At 40.0% G+C, this 13657-nt stretch overlaps 1 protein-coding gene across 1 annotated transcript in view; it reads left to right on the top strand.

Moving 5' to 3' along the window:
* LOC125879396 (NACHT, LRR and PYD domains-containing protein 12-like) overlaps window positions 1–10840 on the top strand; it is a 29524-nt gene extending 18684 nt beyond the window's left edge. Inside the window, exons 9-11 of the mRNA XM_049561250.1 lie at window positions 4–177; window positions 1759–1805; window positions 7298–10840. Coding sequence (XP_049417207.1) covers window positions 4–177; window positions 1759–1805; window positions 7298–7827 — 751 coding nt within the window. The 3' untranslated portion in view covers window positions 7828–10840. The remainder of the gene's footprint in view (window positions 1–3; window positions 178–1758; window positions 1806–7297) is intronic.
* The last annotated feature ends 2817 nt before the right edge of the window (window positions 10841–13657 follow it).

Below are 13657 nucleotides of genomic sequence, written 5' to 3'. Positions count from 1 at the left end.
TAGGTTGTCAGGTTGCATGGTCACAGCGGATGGATGTGTTTCTTTGGCCTCAGCTCTGAGCTCCAACCCGTCCCATCTGAGAGAGCTGGACCTGAGCTACAATCATCCAGGAGAGTCAGGAGTGAAGCTGCTCTCTGCTGGACTTGAGGATCCACAGTGGAGACTGGAGACTCTCAGGTATGAACAGTTTATTAGCTGATTGCCTCTTATGCAGAGCTGCCACTTACATATGCAGATCACTGACTCAACAACTACCGGAGCTCCACAGGGACATTTTAGACCCTGCTAATTTAATGTTAGTTAGATATTTGTCAAAATATAAAGCGGTATTTGCTAGATTGAAGGCAAATTACTTTCTGAAAAGAACTGCAGGTGGCAGTGAGCGACCAAGATTAGCCACGAACCATAAAGCAGTGGTTCCCAACTGATCCAGCCATGGGGGACAAGTTCTCTCCTTAGTCATTAGTGCAAGGTCCACGTAGTTTAATAATCAGCTTGTTACTTGCAACCCCCTTTTGAACCTTGACCCACCAGTTGGGAACCACTGCCATAACAGTCTATGGGAGTCTAACTAAGCTTACTTCTACTTTGTTAACATTTGTCCACTTGAATTATCCCGATCCTAATGAGTTCGCAGAAGCTCAGATCCAGGCTCCATTAAGAGGACACAGCAGCTCATCTCTGTATCTGGTCTGGAAACACTTTATACAACTGGAGTCTTTCATAGTGTTACATTACTTACTGAATTTATGAATTTTCATGGTTAAAATGTCCTAATACCTGTTGCATTTTTTTAGAAGGCTGCTGAGCAGTTTGACACATTTTTTATTTTGAACATAAAAACAAAAACAAAGTGCAAAGTGGTCCTACTTAAGAAAACTCTGTGAGAAAGACAATTGTATCTGTTAGGTCTTCACCATAGGTTTGGGCTATTGAACAGTCTGCATGATGTAAATTTCGTCATTTACCCTTGACCAGTGGCGTTTTTAGGTGGAAAAAAAATAGTGGGGCATCAACTACTTTGGACAGATGTAAAACCAGAAAATTACAATGTGCTATACAATGCACTATTTCCCACACTGTTTTACACAGATAATCCCACCAAGAAAATACCTGTTGGCCACAAGTGGTCATACTTCTCAGTGCCCCTGTATGTGCTGTCAGTTTGCTATCTTTCAAAACAAGTTGCAGCAGGACAACGGGCAATCACATAGCAACCATTTTGTTCAATCTGCTTTCTTCTTCTTGTGTATGTATATTGTTGTTTTCCCTCACTCTGAGCACTTGACATTGTCATAATGGGTCTATTCCCACATTGCGGCCTCTTAAGCCCAGCGTATTAAGAAGCCAATTTTAAAACTATTTTATTTGTGATTGACCATAAATTGTAGAATGATGTTAAATAATAGCAGCAACTGGAAATGTTTTATGTCATGCATTGACCCAGAATTATTTTGATTTTTATTTTAATTATTTTATTTTTCTTACTCAGTACTTAAACAACACTTTTTTGTGCTGCCAGCTCCAAATGAGCTATTGCTTCTGTCTATGTGGACTGTCTATGGACTGTACACATGGAAGAATGTGTGAACATGTCTGTGACAGTCAATTTTGTTCTAACAGAACTGCATATGGTTCCACTTTCTGTCAGTGTCAGTTTTGTAGTACATCTGGTCCAAAAGGATAATCATGCAAGCAAGTCTTCTGCCAAGCACAGGCACAAATTGATCATGATATTCCTCTTTTTTCCTGCTTTAGTGTTGATCATTGTGGAGAGTTGAGGATCTTGCCTGGGCCAAGGAAATGTAAGTACTACTACTCTCACTCTACCCTTCTCTGATTAAGGCGAGTAAAAGTCAGTGTCAGCTGTTTCTGATCATATGTTCAAAGCTCCTTTGATGAATGATCCATGATCACTTGTATAGGGTCACAGGAATATTTACTCCATCTGTTTATGTGTGGTGCCATCTCACCCTGATGTCCTCGTTACAAGTTAAATACTGTTGTCCGAACAATCTAGAACTTGAGTGGGTCTTTATCTACATAAGTAGATCTGTTTTTTGCCTTAGGCTTGTTATTTGCCCTTCACATCAACAGACACCAGTTTTTCCACCTGTTTTTTCAGGGCAATTTGAAAGAATCAGAATCTGGTTTATTGCCAAATAGGTTTTCACACACAAGAAATTTGCTTTGGTGGAGCAAATGATATAGCCTGGCATTGCCAGACCCAATTCGCAAAAAGCGAATGGGTCTGGACACGGAGTGTACATTTCCTCTATTCCCGAGGGGCGGTATCAATGGCTGTCACTCAAAGTGCCCCTACATGCAATTGGAAAGACGGAAAACCAATCAGAGTAAACGAAACGTGTGACGTAGGCTTGCACAATGCCACTGTAAACAGACCAGCAAGCTGCAGTGGAGATGAGCTGTGATGATGTTTGGGAAAGATTGTTGCCGCTTTTGCGGATTTCCTCCTCACTGTGGACTCCCAGTTGCATGGCTGTGATTCCCAGCTTGGTCGCTTCTCTGACCTGCTCCTCCATGAAAGCAACTAGCGGAGAAACAACAATAGCCATTGGGTTTTCACTGGGTCCCATCTTTTTCCCAATCAACGGAGCCAGCTGGTAAATTAAACGTTTACCAAACCCTGTAGGACGGACAAAAAACACATCTTTTTTTTTCAATAAAAGCTTTCAATGCAGCCGTTTGTTCTGAAAGAAAATGTACATTCCAGTTCGTTCAACACATTTACCGTTGCAGTTTCAAAATCAGTAGCCATGTTGGTTGTTCACGAAATGCATTCACTCTGCTCCTTGTCCCTCCTATTCTGACGCGCCTGCCCCAAAGTAATAAATGGTTGTGATTGGCCCGGTAAGCTTTAACTGATGCCAGAATGCACCTTAATGATCGCATGGCCAGACTGATCTGCGGAACGAAATAGAATATGAGCTCGATTAGGATTAGGAGATTAGGATGCTTTCACAAGGCTATTTCTTTGATGCTTTTATAACAATACAATAACCTGTGTACCATGTCAAACAATGTTTGTTTTTTTCCCTCTGGAGCTTCTCACTCTCCATCTGTACTCTGTCTCTCTTTCTCTACCCTTTCATTTTTTCAATAAGTGCATGGACCACACTTTGCTGACACTAAGAAACAGGACTGTTATTGGCTCTTTAATTTATGGGCATAAATCATCATTTTGACTGATATATTTTTACCATGTTTTCAAATATTTTCATATGTTTCTTTGTGGTGAAACTTTAATTTGCAGCTGTTTTTGAAAGGTTCTGTGACAAAGAATAATCCTGCCTTTCATTAAGCTCTTTAGCCACTTTAGTCATCACTGTTTTTCTTTGGATGACCAACGTGTAACCTTAGACAAAATAACAATATTTGGACCAACATATACCAGGCACACTTATATTTTCAGGCTATAGAACTCCTTAGTGCCTGTCCCTTGATTCATTTATCTTACAAAGCATCTAATATTTAAACATGACTGTAATGTTTCAACAACAGACAAACAAATATGATGTTATTATTATTAGTATTATTTTTTAAAGAATGTGTAGAGAGTGTAAAGATAACTTTACACTTTTACACTCCTAACTCCCAAGAGATCACTTCCTGGGGTTAGGATTGTAAAGTGTAAAATTCAGTTCAATTCAATTCAATTCAGTTCAATTCAGTTCAATTCATAAAGCCAGTTATCACAAATTACTATGTGCCTCAGATGGTTTTAAAGCACACGACATCCCTCTGTGCTTTGGACCCTCACATCGGATGAGGAAAAACTCCCTCAAAAAAAACCTTTAATGAGGTTAAAAAGGTGGTATAAACCTCAGGAAGAGCAACTGAGGAGGGATCCCTCTTCCAGGATGGACAGACGTGCAATAGATGTCGTGCAGAACAGATGGACATAATACATTCAAGTCCTAACTCCCTAAAGTTCATCTTCTGGGGTTAAGACTGATTAATGAGCTCCCATGAGATTTAAGAGGTGTTAATGTGTGCCTGTGGGACAGAGCCAGAAGTGGTACAAGCTCTGAAGAGCCTGTACCACTTCTTGCTCTTCTTTTTGGCAGTTTTTTCCTCTAGCTCTTCAATGCGCGACCTCATGGTGGATTCTGTCTGCTCCATTGCCTGCAGAGTCTCATTCAGGTTCTCTCTGGCCTGAAGGAGAGATGCCCTCTCTTCCTGGCAGATGTTGCACTGACTCTGTAACTGTCCCTCGACCTTTTTCAGAGCCTCAACAAGGGTGCTGTTTTCCTGTTTCTCCTTGTTGAGCTGAGACACATACTTACCTCTGAGATTTTCTGCCTCCGCCAGCAGGAACATTTTCTCCTGCTGCCATTGGAGACAGTCCCTCTCCAACTGTTCCCCGGCCTTGTTTAGAGCATCAATAAGGGTGCTGTTCTCCTGCTTCTCCTTGTTGAGCTCAGACACATAGGTAGCTCTATCTTTTTCTGCCTCTGCCAGCAGGGAGGTTTTGTCCTGCTGCCATTGGAGACAGTCACTGTGCAGCTTCAGGTTGTATCTTAACTTTAGAGCAGCCATGTAGTTCTTGTGTTTCCTCTCAGTTGACTCCAGCTGCACAGAATGGTGGCTTTGCAATTCCTCCAGCTTTGCAGTGAGGACAGACTTTTCTTCCTGCCACTGGCAATGTCTCATGTCCATTTCCTGGTCCGCTTTCTTTAGAGAGAAGGTGAGCTTGTTATTGTCTTCTCTCTGTTTGGCCATCTCAGCCACATGAGAGGCTCTAGATCTCTCCTCTTCAAGCTTGAAGCTGACGCGTTCACTTTCGAGCAGCTCCTCTGCATTTTTCAAGGCTGCAGTGATCCTCTTGTTCTCTGTTCTCTGTTTCTCCAGTTGTAATTGAAGGGAGGCATGGGATCCCTCCAGAGTCTTTTTGGCCTCTTCCTTATGCTTTTGCAGAGCTTCCCCCTTCAGAGTCAGTCTCTGCTTAAGCTTTTTGTTATGAGCCCTCTCAGATGCGAGATCGCGCTCTAGCACTTCTGCTCTGCTCTTGGTCGTCTCAGCGTTGTTCTCAGCTGCTGCTTGCAACTGCTTCGCAAGACTTACCTCCGACCGCATGCACTCCACTTCAGTTTCAAGGGCAGCTTTTGCTCCCTTTACCTCTTCCAATTCAGCCTGCATGTCCGTAATAATGGAAGGCTGCTGCTCCAGATTTTTCTGGGCTTGCTCCCACTCGACTTTTAGTCGGCTTTCTGATTCCAACTCAATGTTGGTTTGAGCCAGTGCAATAAATTGAATATGGTGATGCACCTCCAACTTCTTTGCCTCCAGTTCTCTATCAAGGGCCAATTCTCACCCTTCATCTGCTCCAGTACGACGTGCAGATGGCGAATTGAGGAGGTTAGCATCTGCTGTTCTCTCTGAGCTTGTTGCTCTTCAAATGTCTTCTGGCACTCAGCTCCAACTGCTGTGCCTCGAATTGTTTGTGATGGGCTTCCTTGGCTCTCCTTACCTGTTCCAGTTGAGCATGCAGGTCTTTGTTGGTGGTGGTCTGCTGCTCCAGATCTTTCTTGGTTTGTCTCAGCTTTGAGCTGATCCTCGCCAACTGCGTTCTGAGGTATTTCATGTCGCTGGTTGGACGATGGCCTTGTTTGGCCTGAGCCAAATCCAGCTGGGCTTTTAGGTCACTGATCTGCCTCTGCAAAAGCCCTGTCTCCTGTTTCCACTCGACATTCTCCTGCTGTTCCTGGAGTCTGTCGAGGAAACTGGCCAGCATGTCCTCTCTGACGTTCAGGAGGAGTCTACCCTCAACCACAGTTTGGCTTACCTCGGCCTTATCATCACTCAGTTCACTTTGGAGTTGTTCTTCAAGTAAACTGAGATAACAATCTACCTGAGGTTCCATGTCTGTAGAATCTGATTCCCTGACTTCAAGGTTGGTATTCAGTAGTTTTCTGAGACTGAGCTCGATTTGGATCGACTGCGATCACAGTGAAACTCTCTGAACCAAACTTGGGTCTGAGCGAATCATGTCTGGACCAAGATTCAGCCCCTATATACAAATTTTCAGCATCAAAGAAAAAAAGACTTTATGACATCACAAGACACAATGACATCATCAAAGACATGATGACATCATCAAAGACATGATGACATCATGAAATTCACTTTATGCCTGGTTCACACCAGGTTGTTTTGTGCAAAGGCAATGTTTCTGAAGGCGCCCTAAGGTCACCAGATGGCCATTCTCTCACCCGTTGGCACACTCCTTGAAATTAACTGCCATATTGAACATCCAAAATGGTTATTGCTTTTCTGAATGGCTAACTTCAAAACTGGAAAAGAAACTTTCCATCAGTATCCATAAATATTTCCTGGTAAACAACAACAATGTCGTCATTGTAAGCATGTGCCCAAGTACAGCTTTACAGTGCTGCTAGCATGGCTGACTGCAAGAAGCATGATGATTTTGACAGCCTGAAAAAGCAATAATACCCAGGGATGTTCTCTCGGTAGTCCTCCACCTGTCTCTTCACAGAAATCAGGGGCAGTATTCACAAAGCTCCCTAGTGCTAAGAGTTGAAATTGTCAGGAGTAGGAAGGTTTTTTTAAGAGTTTCTTAAGCAGAGGAGATTATGGTGGAAACACAAAGAGAATAGAAAAATATTCTGCAAACACTGGATGACAATGAGTAAATGAAAGGCTACAGATTAGATCGTGCAGGGATAATACTTGTGGTCAATCTCATTAGGGGCACACACACATTTTCCACCCAACGCACTTATTCTGTAATGACAGAAATAAACTGATCACAACACTGAGATATTTGAAAGACTGTAAAAATGTAACAGTGCAGCAGTGATGACTTAGGTCTGTCTCAACCTTCGATCAATAGAGTGATCACACTAACAATGACAACACTTTCACTTGGCAGTTCATTTCATTTCCACTGAGTGTCCACAACTTGCAGGCTAACAAAAGGGCATGTCTGTGACAACGAATCACATTTATTAAAAGAATGCATCACACCTAGCAACAGGGTCAACCACACCCTCTCACTAAGATAAAAGTTTCTGTCCCTTCCTTGCTCAAAGTTGCTCTGAGAACTTTCCTAAATCACTCCTAAGCTAAGACTAAAAAGATTTAGGCTAAATTAGGAGCTCTGTGAGAGTATTCACAGAATGTTGGTGAATACGGCCCCAGATGTTCAAGATTAAAGGGAAAATGTAATCCTGATCCCCCCACAACTGAAATAACTATTCTCTGTGAATTATGTTGCACTTCAATAAAAACTGTCCGTCTCCTTTCCTCCTGGCAGATGCCTGTGATCTCACACTAGACCCAAACACAGCTAACAAGAAGTTCCTCCTGTCTCAAGGTGACAAACAGGTCACAAACGTAAGAAAGGAGCAGCCATATCCCGATCACCCGGAGAGGTTTCAATACAGGTACCAGGTTCTGTGTACAAATGGTCTAACTGGATGCTGTTACTGGGAGGTGGAGTGGAGAGGACAAGCGTCTGTAGGAGTGACATACAGAGGAATCCAAAGGAAGGGGCGCGAGGATGACTCTCTGCTTGGGTGGAATGACAAGTCCTGGTGCTTCAACTGCAGCAAGAACACTGTTTTGCACAACGGAAAAGGCACAGACACACTTAAAAATTCCTACCATGGTTCCAACAGAGTAGCAGTGTATCTGGACTGGTCTGCTGGCATTTTGTCCTTCTATAGAGTCGTCTCTGACACACTCATCCACCTCCACACCTTCCACTGCACATTCACTGAACCCCTCTATCCTGCATTGAGGGTTCTTGGCACTTATTCATTTGCATTACTGTGCACCTCTTAGTGACTACATTGAAAATGTTACTAAAGTAAAAGTATGCAAAAAGAAGTAGAAAAACGAAAGTCTAGTCTGCAGGATTTTGTGGATTTCATGAGATTGCAGATTGCAACCAACTAAAACTTCTCCCCTGGGCCAAGTGTGTAGAGAACTATGGTCGCAAACATATCTAGAGCCAGTGTTTGGTTTATCTGTTAACAAGGTGACCAACTCCATGCAAGACACGGAGTCGGCCATCTTGTTTCTATAGCCTCACCCTAGGTAGATATAAACGGCTCATTCTAAGGTAAAGAAAACAAAAAGATTCTTAGTTTAATGTGATAACAAGCTAATAAAAACAAATATTATATACCAATTTCTGCCAACTGATGTCCCTAAATCCTACACACTGAACCTTTAATTGTAACATTTTCGTTGTGTAAAAAGTCTTGTTCAGTGTTTTTTGTACCAAAAGACCATCTAAGGAGTAGGATATTTAGTTCTTCCAGTAAGTCAATTTTGTCTCAGTGGTTTTAAGCCTATTTTTTGCTAGCTAAATTAGCATAAGTATCAGCATTATTGCAGGGAACCATAATGCACTATGCTGACAAAGCTAGCAGAATTAGGGTTATGTCCACCCTTGTGCAACCACCTAAAACCTCTCCTAAGTAACAGAACTATGATGGCTGACGCGAATAAGTGAATGGTTCTATCTAGAGCCAGTGTTTCGTTTGTGCGTTCTCAGCAACTGTAGAACAACATGTTGAACTCTGTGGAAAAGGACCCGCTCTGTATATAGATATAAACTGCTTATTCTAAGGTACTGAAGACCAGGTTGTTCTCATAAACAGTTTGTATGTTTTCCTATGAAAAGTAATGCACCCAAATTTGTACATATCACACTTATTTTGAAGGCTGAAATCACGTGACCAATGCGCTAATGGGAGTAAACAAGGAAGCAGTCCCTAGCTGTCTTGTAAGGAGCCCATCCACTGTATATAAAATTGGACGCCATGACAGATCCCCAAAGGCAAAGCTTAAAATCTTGATCACCCCTGGTGGCTGGCTGCAGTACAGGTCATAAAGCCCACCCTCTCCATGTTAGTGGATGGGACATGGGTCAAACTAAAAACTCAAAGTACACATCAAGCAGGCTACATTTTTCCCAAAAATGGTTTCTGTCATTAAAGGTAGTTTTTATCATGCTGCTGTATGTTCAAGTGTTTGTTTTTCTTATAAGTTTGGTTTTAATTAGTTATTTATTGGTATAAAACAGGGATTTTACAACATGAATGACAACTGTGTGAGCCAGTTGGTGGGCTCGTATTCAGTGGCGCTGCTTGTGATCGGTCGGATGGGTGCATGGATGGGAAGTTTAATACTGCGGAGATCACTACTGTGCAGACTCTGGCTCCAAATGATTCCACCAGAGCAAGATGGCAGCTGCCACATCTGAGTCATTTTAGCTTCGCCTCTGTATAATGGGGGGTAAGCAGAGACACATCGTCCATCTTTATGCAGTCTATGAAGGAGGCAGGTTGGGTTGGTTGATGGTTCACACAGAGCCAGACTTATTACTTACTTACTTATTATATTACATTTCTACCAATATATCACCCTAAATCCCACACACTGGACCTCTAAATTATGAAAAGTAAAAGTACTAAGCACGTAAAAATAATCCCTGTTATGTATTATATCATTAGATCATCCTAATGCAATAATTTGAAAGCAGCATTTTACTGATGTAGCTGGTCGAGTTTAAGCTATTTTTAAATGTTTGTATATAGGATAGCGACAATTGACTATCTGTAATACTGATTGATCTATTAATTATTTTCTTGATTCAGTGTTTGGTCTGTAAATTGTTAATACATAGTGAGAAATGGCATTCCAGTTCACCAGAGCTCAAAGTGACATCTTCAAATTTCTTCTGTCCAACCAAACAGTCCAAATTATTCAGCTTACTGTAATTTTAGAAGGAGAATTTTAGAAGAAAATTCAGTTTTCATTTTTTTTTTTTACATTCAGGGAGCTAGAACCATTAGATAATTGTAATGTTTGCATGAACTAAATGCAACCCAATCACCAGAAATAATGTTGCCTTTGTATGTTTTTGCAAACCACAGATATGTTACATTTGCACATTATTGTTTAGCAATTAGGTTGAAACTTGACATTTCAAGAATGTTGTGGTTAACACGTGGTTAGGTTTAGGCACAAAAACCACTAATTACGAAAAGATCACATCTGGGGGTCACAATCCGGGCAGGGAAAATAGCAATGTCTCAGGAAAAAACAGCCACTTTTTTGGCCTAAAGAGCTACTGAAAACACAGCAATGACTTACTAAATCCAACTTTTTTTGTTTGTTGGTCTCAAACAGTGATCTGCAGTGGTATGCAGCGTGGCTCATTTTTGCTACTTCCCAACGACAAAGTCAGCTCCAATACTATCTCACTTTAAAAACATTGAAATGTGTAAGTGTAACATTAGTGGTTTGCAGAAACGTACAATGCTAGCATTGTCTTCTGGTGAAGGAACTGGGGATAGAATGTCTGTAAAATCTGATTCAATTAAATGCTGATTAAACAGAGGTTTTCATCATCGGCCCACATACACAGATTAAGCGCCATAATGTGGATCCATTGTTAACAACAGCTGTGGTGAAAAACTTGGGAGTATTTAAATTATGTCCAAGATTTACAGTTATAAGTTTTACATACATAGTCCCTACATACTTTTGTTGCATGCATTTAATGCCTGACATCTTATTATGTTTTACATGCTGCACAGATTTTTATTCTATATCTGATTTATTGTTCTCTACCATGTTGATTTTATTGATTGATTTTGTTTGTTAATATTGTTTAAGGACATTTTTAAGTGTTTATCAGTGTAAAAGATTTACTTCACCAACTTTTGATATTCATTATCTGTTTATACAGCAGCCTCTGGGTGTACACAGGAGAAGCTAAAACCATATATTTCACGTTTTTATATTGTTTATAAATACTCAAATAAATGCCTACATTTTCTAAAATGGAGCAAGTTTGTTCATCCTTTTACCACCACTGCTTTTCTACTGATGATAATAATAATAATAATAATAATAATAATAATAATAATAATAATGATGATGATGATGATGAGGATTAGTTGCCAAAAAAGAAGTACAGACAGTTGAGCCTTTGGCTGAATGAAATTTACACAATCTCTCCATCTAGTGGCCAAACAAAATAGGTGCAAGTTTAAGGTTAAGTCTGCACCTTAGCAAAATATCGCCTTAGAAAAAGCTGCAAAATTTTACCTAACCTTTAACTTATGAGTCGGGGAAAAAAAAAGGAAAATAACACAAAATAAAATTATGCAAAGAGATTTAGGTGTGACTCTTCAGGGGTGCAGTGACTCCTCAGTGTTGTTAAGGACTACAAACGTATAGTCGCATGCCCTGCCTCAAGCACTGCCAATAGAAGGCCTCCAAAGATGCTTTTTATGACCTCAAAGAGACACTAAAAGACCAGAAAAAGATGCAAATGAACTGTAATTGAAACACATAATGATACAAATGATAAAAAAAAGTTACAAAAATTACTTCAAAGAGTCACAAACCTTAAAAGAGAAACAAAACAATTATGGGACATGAAACAACTCTAAAGGAACACAAAATAATCAAAAAAGAAACAAAAGTTACTTCAAAGAGAAACAAAATCATTTCAGAAGAGAAACAAAATGATCGAAAAAGAAACAAAAGTTATTTGAAAGACACAATTACCTCAAAGTGAAACAAAATGGCTACAAGGAGACACAAAACAACCACAATAATACACACAAAATTACCACACAGGGACACCATACCACAGAAAGATGAACAGTAACTACAAAGAGATGCAAAACATTAAAAAGAGGCTCAACAACTAGTCTTTGTGTCTTGCTCTTATGTAAGATAGTAGGCGGGGTATTTTGCATATCTGTGCCCAGGGGCCCATTGTCTCATAATCCACCAATGGCTCCTTCATATCAGTGATCACAGCTTTACACACACCTTGTCATGATCAGTTTCATGCTTTAGTATATTGAAGAAAAAAAATCCTTGTGACAATAGTTATGAAGATGGTAATAGACATACTATCCTCAATCATAAAAATCTGTGATTATAAAGGATATAGTCACTTTTAGTGAGGATGTCAGATTAACATTTGATTGTGTTCATGCTGTACCCATCATGTCATGAACTGGATCATTTTTGTCATGTTAATGTTGATAGAAGATTTAGCATGTTAACTGACAGTGGATGTCTCCTGTTTCTGTTCATGTAACACTGCCATCTGCTGGCGACTTCTAACTGGTTTAGAAAACCTCTAGAACATTAAAAATTACAGTCAAGTTCAGACACGTAGGAACATCTATGCAATGCCACTAAACCATTCATTAATAAAAAAATCCTGCCATTCATAAACATTACTGAGTGTTCAGACTGGGTCTCAGCTGACAGATGATTTCAGAGCAGGTCAGTTAATGTGTGCTGCAAGACCAGTTATAGTAATGATAGATTATGAAGCACTAATAGTAGTCATTGGTGAAAGTAGAAATGTAAAAGACGTGAGTATCCAAACATATTCTGCATGTGTGTCCCCTGGACTTGTACTGACAGGGTTAGAGGCCTTAGAAATATTTGTAAGTGTGAATCAGTGCAAAAAAGTACCATAAGATATTGTCTGGGTTTCCATCAATCTGTACCAAAATTTTGCCGTAAGGGTAGACATGGGATGGGAATCACGTGAGGCCCATTGGAAGATATATACAGATCAGTTATGGAATCAGTTACTTGATATGTAAGAAAGTAGTTTGATGAGGCAAATGTTTATCTAGGATAAACAAATTGTTGGTTCTTGGTCTGGGTTCCATGAGGCTTTTTTGTTTAAAAAAAAAAGAAAGAAAATCTCAATAATGGTTCTTTTAGGAAGTTTGTGTTTGCCAAGGACATGGGCAGTGGGCTGAATGCATATACCAAAACTGGGTACTTTTATGATGATACAAACTGAATATGGTACAGAGAACTATGTTGCATAGAATTTGTCTAACAAGCAAATAGGTCTTTGTTTTCTGCAGAGGTCTGGCATTTTATCTTTGGCTGTTAAAACTGGACGATATGTTGATATGGAAGAGGAAAAACAGATCTGTGCTGTCCAAACAATATAGAAAATGAGTTCCACTTTGTTTTCTGCTGTCCTTTTCACTTTCAAACTGCACAATGCTTTGTTTAGTAAGATAAAACCAGATATCAATTTTGTATGTATGTAAGATATAAAGAGTATATTGACACCTGTCCACATTTGAACCTTAAAAAATAGCCAGTTACTAGAAGGAAGCCTGATAGAAAAAAGAGGGCTCTTTATTGAGATAATCTGTAAATCTGTTTGGTGGTTTCTTGTGTTAGCAGGTCATTTGTGATGCTGCTTTTTCTTTTGTTTCTTTCTTTTTCTTCTTCCAATTTTATTTCTGTACATGCAAGAGTGGATGGCTGTGAAATAACATTGTCTTGTAATCCCATGTAAGACTGGCCAAAAAAGGCTTGCCACTACATAGAAATAAATGAATGAATGAATAAATGAATGAATGAGTACAAGTGGTTGTATCAGCAGCATAGTAGACATAGTAGCGTTAATAGCAGTAGCACTAGGGTTAGGGTTACATGAGCTGTCCTACTGTATAATGTCCTCTGTGGCCCTGGAGGAGCTTTCTGAAAGAACAACTCTAATGATGTCATCAGGGTTTTCTCGGCTTGGGTTTCTGATTTAAAGTTTTCAACGGGAGACACCCCAGAGGCAAACTTTTTAATTAATAGATTCAAACAT

The sequence above is a fragment of the Epinephelus fuscoguttatus genome, linkage group LG19, assembly GCF_011397635.1.
Source record: "Epinephelus fuscoguttatus linkage group LG19, E.fuscoguttatus.final_Chr_v1".
Lineage (NCBI taxonomy): Eukaryota > Metazoa > Chordata > Actinopteri > Perciformes > Serranidae > Epinephelus > Epinephelus fuscoguttatus.
The sequence above is the reverse complement of the archived record's forward strand: the minus strand, read 5'-3'. Positions and strand labels throughout refer to the sequence as shown.